The sequence below is a fragment of the Dermochelys coriacea genome, chromosome 10 (assembly GCF_009764565.3).
Source record: "Dermochelys coriacea isolate rDerCor1 chromosome 10, rDerCor1.pri.v4, whole genome shotgun sequence".
Lineage (NCBI taxonomy): Eukaryota > Metazoa > Chordata > Testudines > Dermochelyidae > Dermochelys > Dermochelys coriacea.
In genome coordinates, this window is record NC_050077.1 from 66,143,216 (window position 1) to 66,155,378 (window position 12,163).

At 42.8% G+C, this 12,163-nt stretch overlaps 1 protein-coding gene across 1 annotated transcript in view; it reads right to left on the reverse strand.

Annotated features, from left to right (window-relative positions):
- The window catches only part of LOC119862516 (NAD(P) transhydrogenase, mitochondrial-like), a 68,982-nt gene that overhangs the window by 1,495 nt on the left and 55,324 nt on the right, over positions 1-12,163 (reverse strand). Inside the window, exons 20-22 of the mRNA XM_038419345.2 lie at positions 9,397-9,478; positions 8,053-8,171; positions 1,339-1,454 (exon numbers count right to left, since the gene is read on the reverse strand). Of these exons, the coding sequence (XP_038275273.1) occupies positions 1,339-1,454; positions 8,053-8,171; positions 9,397-9,478 (317 nt within the window). The remainder of the gene's footprint in view (positions 1-1,338; positions 1,455-8,052; positions 8,172-9,396; positions 9,479-12,163) is intronic.

Genomic DNA, 12,163 nt, shown 5'->3' on the forward strand with positions numbered 1-12,163 from the left:
AATTGCTTGTTTCATGCAGTTATTTACTGCATCTTAATGTTACCTGCATAAATGTTCTAACATTCCAATCTGAGATCAGAACTAAACCTTTACTGTATGAGAACACAACATGCTGGAATATTGTCTAACTGAAACGTAACAAAACAAGCTTGGCATGTGCTGAATAACATGGAGATCCCAATTTTCCCCATATACTTGTCCACATTTTTCTGTGTTTTAAGAGGTTGCTTTTAATTCTAACATCTGTACGCCTGTCATTTAGTGCCATCGTCATCTTCACCATACACTCCATCACACAGTTTTATTATCATCTTAGATTGTGTTTCATGCTAATGTCTATACTTGTACAAGTTTGATGGCTTTCAATAGCCATAGAACTTTTGAGCACATGAGGTTTGAATTAAAATGAATTAGTTAACCTGTCTTAAACATAGAATTGGTTATATTGAAGGCAATGAATTAAAAGTAGAATTTCAAAACTGGTTCTTTTCCTTTGTGGATGTATCTGTCAGATATGTGCTGCCCTTTTTACCTGCCCTGAATTTTACCTTTAGTTCTGAAATTCCCTCCCATACAGAATTTGCTGAAACTGCGCACAGTTCACTGGGAACAGAGACACTGTAGATATAAAGTACATACCCGACACCATTGTCTGTGAATTCAACAGACCAGTGAGAGGAAAATTGAAAGAGAAAAGCTATGGGTTTGCAAATGTACACAAGCTTCTGATACCTGAGTCAAAGTTCTGCAGCCCCTTATACCTAGACCTGGTCAAATAATATAAAAACTTATTTGTGAGTAATTTATTCAACAATAGATTTTTAGCTTTTGGGGAGTACAGTGAAACACAGCTCTTTGGAAGAAGATTTGGAACACTAATAAAGTGTATTTTGCCTCATTCTAAATTTTAAAAGCAAAATCCATTAAAAAGAAATGCCTTTTAAATGCTATATAATTCAGGAACCAATCCTGCTCTTTTTAAAGTCAATGACAAAACTCCCATTGGCATCAATGAGAGCAGGACAGGGCATATCTTATCGAATCAAGCATTTCACTGTAAGCTTAACCCTATAGCTGCTCGTCATGTGGACCCTCCTGTTGAAATGACTGGGAATTCCATATCCAAATTGTCTGCAGAGTTGGGGTCCCTTCTTGTGCATCTGCTGCATACCGTTAGACAGATGCACCTACGTGCATACTCCTTGCATGTGTATTAAAAACAAACAAACTATCTTTCTTTGTCGTTAGTGCAAGTCGGCTTGTCTCCTGAGAAACAGAGATACATTCCATAAACATATACTGTGCAGACTCCAGTCAACTTTGATTGTTTTTAAGTACCTGCTTAGCTTTCCAGACCTCCAGTACAGGCATGCCAGCAATAATAGAATTGGGATCTTCCTGTGCTGCAGAATTTACTGTGTCATTTGCACCAATGACCAGAGCCAAGTCCGTTTCTGAGACAGAATAGAAATATGTTACAAATGTTTTAGAACTTGCAGCTGCCTTTCCTTTATCACAGTGACACCAAAACACACAAATCAAACATTCATTAAATGTTGATAGTTCACTGTTTATTCTAAATGAAAATAATTTAGGCCCATCCATTTGTGTCAAACCCAGAACTGAATCTGGACAGATACACGGGCTAATGAAAGCTATTATAACCATGCACTGCTACAGCCTGGGGACCGATTAGCTAAGCAGCAATTCTGCAGAAAAGAAGCTGGGGATTACAATGGATGAGAAGCTGGATATGAGTCAGCAGTGTGCCCTTGTTGCTAAGAAGGCCAAGAAGAACGACATATTGGGCTGTATTAGTAGGAGCATTGCCAGCAGATTGTGGAAAGTGATTATTCCCCTTTATTTGGCACTGGTGCATCCAGCTTTGGTCCCCCGCACTATAGAAGGGATGTGGACAAATTGGAGAGAGTCCAGCGGAGGGCAACAAAAATGATTCGGGGTCTGCAAAAATGATTTATGAGGAGAGGCTGAGGGAACTGGGGTTATTTAGTCTGCAGAAGAGAAGAGGGAGGGAGGATTTGATAGCAGCCTTCAACTACCTGAAGGGGGGTTCCAAAGAGGATGGAGCTAGGCTGTTCTCAGTGGTGGCAGATGACAGAACAAGGAGCAATGGTCTCAAGTTGCAGTGGGGGAGGTCTAGCTTGGATATTAGGAAACACTATTTCACTAGGAAGGTGGTGAAGCCCTGGAATGGGTTACCTATGGAGGTGGTGGAATCTCCATCCTTAGAGGTTTTTAAGGCCCGGTTTGACAAAGCCCTGGCTGGGATGATTTTAGTTGGTGTAGGTCCCGCTTTGAGCAGGGGATTGGACTAGACCAGACCTCCTGAGGTCTCTTCCAAACCTAAGAGATACCATGAGAGACAATATGCCTAAATCTTAATGTACAGAGTTTTGCAAGGCTTGTGTGAGGTCACCAGATAGAGTACATGTGTAGACCCTAAGAAATATCTTCATTGTATTATGGCATATTTTATTTCAACATCATTCACCTGAAGCCGAATTCTACAAAAACTCTATTCTGAATAGTAATCAGGCCCACATCTATGCATACGAGCAGTCCTCTGCTGATACACAGTCCATTGTAGGATCAGGGCCTAACACTGCAAATAGTCCAACTGATTTCATTTGAGTTAAGATGGCAAAGCTGGTTCCTTGATTAGAAAATCATTTCTGAAAAGCTCTGGGCCAGTCTGGTCATAGTTACATGGTGCAAATCCAGGGTAACTGCACTAATGGCAAAGAAATTATTCTCAATTTGTACTTGTGTAAGTGAGCTCAGAATCTGGCCTTCTGACGTTTAGTTCCCCTGTTATATATTTACTAAAGTCTTGATTCAGGGAAAAATAGTTCATCTAGCTTTTGTGACAAGTGGATTTTGGGGGTTGTGTGACATAGAAGCTAGATGGACTTTTGCTTAAGTGGGCCCTTAACATACTTTCACCAAAAGCCACTGAGGAGACACATTGCTTTCATCCAGACCACCCCACACGATCCATTGTCTACAGCCAAGCTCTACGATACAATTGCATTTGCTTCAACCCCTCAGACAGAGACAAACACCTACAAGATCTCTATCATGCATTCTTAAAACTACAATACCCACCTGCTGAAGTGAAAAAACAGATTGACAGAGCCAGAAGAGTACCCAGAAGTCACCTACTACAGGACAGGCCCAACAAAGAAAATAACAGAACGCCACTAGCCATTACCTTCAGCCCCCAACTAAAACCTCTCCAACGCATCATCAAGGATCTACAACCTATCCTGAAGGACGACCCATCACTCTCACAGATCTTGGGAGACAGACCAGTCCTTGCTTACACACAGCCCCCCAATCTGAAGCAAATACTCACCAGCAACCATGCACCACACAACAGAACCACTAACCTAGGAACCTATCCTTGCAACAAAGCCCGTTGCCAACTGTGTCCACATATCTATTCAGGGGATACCATCATAGGGCCTAATCACATCAGTCACACTATCAGAGGCTCATTCACCTGCACTTCTACCAATGTGATATATGCCATCATGTGCCAGCAATGCCCCTCTGCCATGTACATTGGTCAAACTGGACAGTCTCTACGTAAAAAAATAAATGGACACAAATCAGATGTCAAGAATTATAACATGAAAAACCAGCTGGAGAACACTTCAATCTCTTTTGTCACTCGATTACAGATCTAAAAGTTTCAGAGTAGCAGCCGTGTTAGTCTGTATTCGCAAAAAGAAAAGGAGTACTTGTGGCACCTTAGAGACTAACAAATTTTTTAGAGCATAAGCTTTCGTGAGCTACAGCTCACTTCATCGGACGCATTCGAAATCATGTAGCTCACGACAGCTTATGCTCTAATAAATTTGTTAGTCTCTAAGGTGCCACAAGTACTCCTAGATCTAAAAGTTGCAATTCTTCAACAAAAAAACTTCAAAAACAGACTCCAACGAGCAACTGCTGAATTGGAATTAATTTGCAAACTGGATACAATTAACTTAGGCTTGAATAGAGACTGGGAGTGGATGGGTCATTACACAAAGTAAAACTATTCCCCCCCACCACCACTGTTCCTCAGACGTTCTTGTCTACTGCTCGAAATGGCCCACCTTGATTATCACCACAAAAGGTTCCCCCCAACCCCTCCCCCCGCTGGTAATAGCTCACCTTAAGTGATCACTCTCGTTACAGTGTGTATGGTAACACTCATTGTTTCATGTTCTCTATGTACATAAATCTCCCCACTGTATTTTCCACTGCATGCATCCGATGAAGTGAGCTGTAGCTCACGAAAGCTTATGCTCAAATAAATTTGTTAGTCTCTAAGGTGCCACAAGTACTCCTTTTCTATTGCTTCTATAGTTACAATTGCTTGTTCAATGGAGGGCTAATCAATGGAGGGATAATTCTGAAGGCAATAATTGCTCTGTAATTAACCCTAGTTGTACTGGACTATAATTGGGATTCAAATAATTATTTAAAAGCAGCATTTGGATAAATGTTTAAAAACAGCCTTTAATTTTGTGTTGCTAAAACTGTTTCCACAATCCATTGTTGACTGGCACGGTCAATAGGATTTAGATGTCTACCTCTCTGATTGTCCGTGGTGTAGTTTACTGATAGCCACGGGGGAGACAGCATGTCTGTTGTACAAAACCATCAATAAAATAGTCCCCAAGTGTCATACTCATAGACAACCTTGGTACACATGGGCTGTTGACTACAGCACCAATGGCAGTTGTCATATTTCAAGATCAATCAATTGTGGTACAGACTATCAGATATTACAATTATTTTATGACACCTATTTTTTTTGCATCTAGGGTTTTTTTTATTGTTATTATCAGGGCATGGAGAGGTTGAAATTAGGGGAGTGTTCCTGTTGCATGTCAAGTGATTTATGTGACCACCAGAATTCCAAGATGGAGTTGTAGCTCAAACTCTTTATTCACTTCTGTACAATGTAAGGATCTAATTTTGAAAATATTCCTTCCCTTCCTTTCATCTCTCCATGTATAACTCCACTATTGCCTCCTGTCACAGCTTTTTTCTAAACTGCCTGGAGTTGTTTTACCTTGAAGCATTGCTGGAGCAGCAGTTTGACAGGGATAAGCTGCTAATTCATGGAAGTGACGTCAGTTCGCTTTCTTTTAAACACACACAGAGGTAGCAGTGTGTCCAACTCTGATCCATGAATTGCACAGTCATAAAACATTACCTGATGGTGATGTCAGAGCATCAAAAACTACTTTGAGTAGCTGGCAGTGGGATCTCCTCTTATCCTCTAATATTGATGAAGCAAGTAGAATACTTGTGGGGGTTGCTGAAGTTGTGTGCTCAGGGCTTTAAAGGGTGGGGCATGCCCTCTGCTCAGCCACATTTTCAAGCCACTTGCAATCAGGCAGAGTGGGCATTTGTACTCAGTCTGCCTGTCACATGTGTATGCAAGGGGAGGAGCTACCTGCATCTTTCCTGTTATACATATCAGGGCTAGAGTTGCCAACTTTATACTCACACAAAACCAAACACCCTTGCTCCATCCCCCTGCCCTGCCCCTTCTCCGAGGCCCCACCCCTTCTCCGGGACCCACCCCCGCTCACTCCATCCTCCCTGCCTCTGTCACTCGCTCTCCCCACCCTCACTCGCTCATTTTCACCAGGCTGGCTCGGGGGTTGGGGTGTGGGAGGGGGTGCGGGCTCTGGGGTGGGGCTGGGGATGAGGGATTTGGGATGCAGGAGGGTGCTCTGGGCTGGGACTGAGGGGACTCCAGGCTGGGGAAGGGGGTTGGAGTGTGAGGAGGTGGGGGGTGACAGCTCTGGGGTGGGGCTGAGGGGTTTGGGGTGTAGGAGGGTGCTCCGGGCTGGGACTGAGGGGTTCAGAGGGTGGGAGAGAGATCAAGCTGGGGAAGAGGGTGGGAGCTCTGGCTGGGGGTGTGGGCTCTGGGGTGGCGCTGGGGATGAGGGCTTTGGGGTACAGGAAGGCACTCTGGGCTAGGACCAAGGGATTTGGAGGGCAGGAGGGGGATCAGGGCTGGGGCAGGGGGTTGGAGTGTGGGGGGGGGGCCTCCAGCTGGTGGTTTGTCCCCCCTCCAACTCCTACATGGAAACACGGCCAGGCCATTCTGTGTGCTGTTCCATTTGCAGGTGACACACCTGGGAGCCATGAAGCTGGTGCTTGGGGCAGCACACGAAGTCCTCTGGCTGCTCCTATGCATAGGAGCCAGAGGGGGAACATGCCACTGCTTCGAGGAGCTGCACAGAGCCAAGGCCTTAGACCTGCTGCGCCACCGACCGGACTTTTAAAGGCCTGGTCAGCAGTGCTGACCAGTGCCACCAGGGTCCCTTTACGACCGGGTGTTCCGGTCAAAAAGCAGACAACCCTAAGCAAGAGCAGCCACAATCTGACCCTAATGTGCCAGAGGCTTTTAATTCTGTAACAGAAGTGGGAGGGAGGTAGCCCTGGAAAACCATGAAAGATAGATGCAGTCTAAACTAGAAACACTACACTGCCACACAGAAGAGACTGTAGCTCCCTTCCCTCTTACTTTCCTACCTTGATGTAATGGACTTTTGCCTCCCTAACACTCTTGCTACTTCTGGATGCCTTAGTTTTCTTTTCAGAGGCATCGCTTCTTGTCTGTGATTGGGAATAGGCACTTTATTTTACTGATCCTCCCCCACATGCCCCAGCCAAAATAGGGCAGAACAAAACAAAAAGGCAAAAAGAACATGGAAAGGGAGGGAAAGGAAGGAAGGAGGGCAGGAAGGAGAAAGGAGAGTGACATTTCAGTTTCCATCCACTAGGAATTAATCAAAGATCTCAAAAAAGTTGGACCAAATCTTTTCAAGTTTGTCTGCAGTCCCTCGTCTCTGAAACATTATCCACTCTTTAGCTGCCAGGTCACCAAAGTACTTGTGCAAAGCTTCTGCCCCTAGAGGTAGTCTGCTCTTCCATCTGAGCAATGTGTGTCATTCGGCTACATGCCCTGTCTAGAAAGCCAAGCTCTCCATGAATTATGGACTTTCTGTACCTTTCAGTGCCTCATTGCTTCATTTTTCTGCTTTGTCTGTCCCCTCCCCTTCCCCAAGAAGGAAAGTGGTACCAAAACTGGCAGCAGCCCTCCCTCCTGGTGAATTTTCCCTCCCCTGGGATTTAGGGGGACTGGTATATGCAAGGGGCAGTAATTTCCACCTCCCCACCCCAAACTTCAGCGAATCCAAAGGAAGATTCTACCAGATATTCGAGAAGCATGAGTGTCCTACAAGGAAATTGAATCTTGCAGACCACTTGCCTGCTCACTTATACTTCACTCACAATAATGGTAGCAGTGATACAAATTAATAATACATCACTATTAAATAATACAAATGATCCTATATATAAGCAATTTCTTCCCAGGGCATTCCGAGTGATGATCTTTCATAATCACTACGGTATCAAATAGTAACAAAACATTAAAATACCCAAATACCCTCATAAAACCACAAACAACAAGAGCAAAAAAAGTGAGAGGGGACTTGATAACCTGTAATGCCACAGAGCTCCACCCACCTGACATAAGGGTGGATTTTCAAAAAGACTCATTTTTGCCATAACTCTTCTCCCATAAAAGTCACTGCTACAACTCACATTGACTGAATTGGGATCAGAGAAACTAACTTTAAACTCCCACCATACATCTGTTTGTCCAATATTCAAAATATCACATGGTTGCCTTTCCTGATACCCTTATCACTGACACAATACAGACACATATTTGATTTAAAAAGACATATATTTTGCTCACTCTACAGCAAAACCCTAGTGGCTATTATGATTATCCATTAAGTAATGTAAGACATAGCTTGGCTTTTATATGAGTCAGACAAACCTTTGGTCTTATCTAGTCTTGATTCTGGTCTTTAAAAAGCATTACTGTCAACCCTTCTACTTACCAAAATACTGCCTGGCAATAAAATTATAGTTATTTGGCCTAACTAAAAGCAGAAAATAAATTTAGAATGGTTTGAATCTAAGACATCATTTTTCACCCGTTACCTGGAAAATCTTCATTTATCTCATCCATTTCTAATACAACATCGTAAGGTACACCGGCTTCTGCCAATAGTACATTCAGTTGTCCTGGCATACGGCCTGCTACAGGATGGATGCCAAACCTGGAAACCAAGAAAGCAAAGAAACCAAATCATGCTGAACTAATAAATGCCGACTGATAAATGTCAGCATTCCTACACTTGTGGAAGCAGTCCAGTTCCAGTGCTTCATATACCTGAACCAGATGCAGAGAGAGCGAACTATAAAATACTGGTCATGAAACTGCTACTTGGGAAAGAGCAATTAATGTATATGTTTGTAATCAGTACCAGAAAGGGAAATTGAAACACTTACAGAACTCCTTTCACATCGGGCACCCTGCTGGTTAAAAATTAACTATGTAGTCATGGCATGTTATTTGGTGATTTCATTTAACACCTAAGCCATACCCCAGAATCTAAATCACTCATGAAGACTGTGTGTCATATATAGTGTGTGTGTATATTGCACAAGAGTGGGATTAGAGCCTAGGACAAATGAAATAGCACTTTGAACAGATATGTGGATAAGGATTCAGTCCATTTTCTAAAGCAGAGGTGGCTTATTGATACATACTCTTAATATGCATTTGCAAAAAACAAACAAACAAAAAAAACCCCACTGCTGGGGGAAAAAAAGACTTTTCCAAGAATTTGATGCAAGAATTAAAACACTTAATATTCTTGTCAAATATTAAGAAAATGAATATTTTCTACTCAAATATTCATAGGCCTGGACTTCCCAGCTGAATGCTATGGCAGACCTGAGCTCTGTCAGTGCTGAGATCATATTCATGCTCTGTTTGCTGCTAGCAGACTTCCAGCACAGATGTTTTCCTGATTAACGTGGGCAGGGATTTTTTCCCCTCCCACAGGGAATTTGTGTTTCTAATTTGCTTTCATGTTTTTGAAAATCCCACCCATATTTGCTATGTCAGAGTGCAACTCATTTTTAGAAATATCAATTAGCTTATTTGGGGACTTAAGTGTTTATTGGAGCCCCTAACCAAGGCACTCAAGTTTGAAAATTGAGCCTGTAGTATTGAATGGCATGGTATATGGTGTATTACCACGTCATACTAAACATATTAAAGATTTCCTATTGAAGTTCTATCACTGCTTTTAATATTTGATGTACAGTTAGTACAGTATTTGTCCTGGCCTATTTCCATGACAACATTGTGAGCCAGATCCTCAGCTGGTGTAAATCAGCGTAGCTCCACTGAAATCAGAGCTGAGCTCCCTTGAAATCAATGGAGCTGTACCAGTATATACCAGCTGAGGATCTGGCCCACTATATGCAACTTACCTGACTTTCTTTCCTTGTTCATTAAGCATTTTCACCATGTCAGCAATGGGATACTGGGCCTTGGCTGCACAAAGACCCCAACCTAAACCATGAAAAACATGTCAGTGTTCTACAAAGGAAGCTTAGCATCCCTCAAAAAGCACCACATAGTGCTCCATTAACCAGCATGTCTTCGGCATTAATGAATATTAGAAACTACAGTTACTGCACACGGGGCCAACAAAACTCATTTGCTTGGTGGATATGACACAGAGTTAAAGGTCAAACTGAACTGCAAAGGGATACTTTAATATGGTTGTTTAATTCAATGGTAGCAGTTAGTGCAGGTTTCACTATAAATTACATTGAAAAACTAAGAGTCCTGGCTATAGCTAACTCACTCTACCACCATATTCTATTTCTGTGTGAATATAAAGGAGGAGAAAGAGGCATTTCAGTAACAAATGCAATTACAGGAGTAAATTTTATGACTTGAATAAAACTCACTTATTCCTGGAGGATAAGAAAGCAAATGTATCTGTGCAGTAACACTGACAAACATCAGGTTTCAGAGTAGCAGCCGTGTTAGTCTGTATTCGCAAAAAGAAAAGGAGTACTTGTGGCACCTTAGAGACTAACAAATTTATTAGAGCATAAGCTTTCGTGAGCTACAGCTCACTTCATCGGATACAAACATGGTCAGCATCCATCCTGCAGTCCTGCACAGCTGGATAAGGGGGCTTCAGTCCAGCTTTTGGGGACATGTTTCAAAGATAGCTTAAAGTTCCCTTTGTGCTTGCCCAGTCCTGGGTCAATCTGCTCTAGCCTGGTCTCCCTGCATGACTTGCGGGTTCTAAGGAGCTATAATGGCAGCTGGAGAATGCCACGGTGAAGGAAAGTCCTAGCCACACCTCTTTTCCCCATCCATGCCCTTTGCTACAGTCACAGGTAGAGGAGAGATGTAGGACCTGCAGCAATAGGTCTGCATCCCCTAAGCATGCCTCTATGTAGAGGAAATCCTTCAGGTACCAGATCATCTGGGTTTAGGTTAGCTTTGTGCCAAGGGAGCAATGCAGAAGTGTCCTAATATATGGCAGGATCTGGCCTTCCTTATTGTGGCTATAAATGGAAAGTATTTTCAAAGAGTTCACACTGCTAAAATGTATATAAGTGTAGCCTTCAGCTATGTCTATGCAACTGCATTAGCCTCAGTTGCATTTGTGCAGCCAAACATATTATTGGTGGGGATGTGTGGGAAAGACGGCTTTTTGGTTTTCCAAGCTGAGTTTGCAGGATTGCCATTCAGGTAAAAACTATTTTCTAACTTGTAAACTGAGCATTTTTGATATGGATCCTGAGAAACAATATGTATGGGACCTCTAGTGCCAATTTTACAAAATCACTGTCCAGACTGAACCACGCATTTAGCCTACTAACATCTCTGGGAGGTAGGGGATCCATCAGCCCCACTTTTGCACATGGAGAAATTAAATCACAGAGAGGTTAACTTTCTGGCTCAGCATCACAGAGCAATTGAGTGGAAGAGACAGGAAGTGAATTGAGATCTCCTGATTCCAGTCCTTGCTTTACGCACTAGACACCTTGTCCCAAATTTTCAATTGCTCTTGTCTACTGGTGCAAAACAGCTGTAAACCAGAGATAAGGCCAGTGTAGGATTCCCATGTGGGAAATGTGGCCAGGACAAAAGTAGTTAAAAGGCATAGACAGGGTGCTGTGGAAACCAGTTGATTCCCAGCTGTCAGAATAGCCCATGGGAGCTATTGTCCAACAGCTGGTGGCCTCAGGAAGAGATTGGGAGGGCCTAGAGGGGTCTTAAAGCCTTACTTCCCCAACTTCTGACTAGGTCAGACAAAGCCCAGGACCTGATCCACTGCCTCCCAAGGGTATCAGCTACAGTTGTAACGATCTTCTCGATGCACACACTGTATGAATTATTAGAAAAACTTACCATTGTCATCATATAGCGTATGCAGCAATAAATCCAAAGCAGACAACTGGGACATTTTTTTTAAATCACCCACATCCCAGATTCTGATTAGAAAGAACCAAGAGATCCTTACTAAATATTGCACACTGCTCTAATCAGAATTCATAATTGTGTTCCAAATAAAGTCTCCAAACCCCATAAAACAAATTTCTTTAAGCTCCTGGGGAGGAGAATATAAACATCTTGACCAACAACAAATATTTAGGGCTATGAGCATTAAAGGCCTAATTTTCAAATGTTGCTGCAAAAATAAATAATGGCCTTTACTGTTATTCTTTGAATAATTATTTTTTTCTTAAAAACAACCGATTTGGATGGGGGACACTCAGGCAGTCCCCTTCCTTTCCCCCCAACTTTATCCCTTCTCATTACAGAGGCCCCATCAGGATGAACCATCCATCTGGCTAAGAAGGGCTGCTTGCAGCTGCATCTGGAGCCAGCCAACTGTACTCCTGGGTCAGTTAGAGGGGCTGCTTGCGTGCAATGCTAGGTGTGTGCAACATTTCTAACCTCTGCAACCCTGAGAGCGAGGGACTGAGCCCAACACCCAAACTCAGATTCCAGATGAGCTGCCAAATAGAGGGTTGGCGCACTAACAAACTTTCAATCCCTGCAGGCAATCCAACTCACAATAGCCATTTTAGTCAAGGATTTTTTCCCCTACACATTTGGGACCAAGGCCTTTTTTTGTTAATATACATTCATAAAACACACTAACTTTTTGTAGTTCACTGCAATGAAAGAAGAATTTGATATGGCATATTTAAATCCACTGGACAT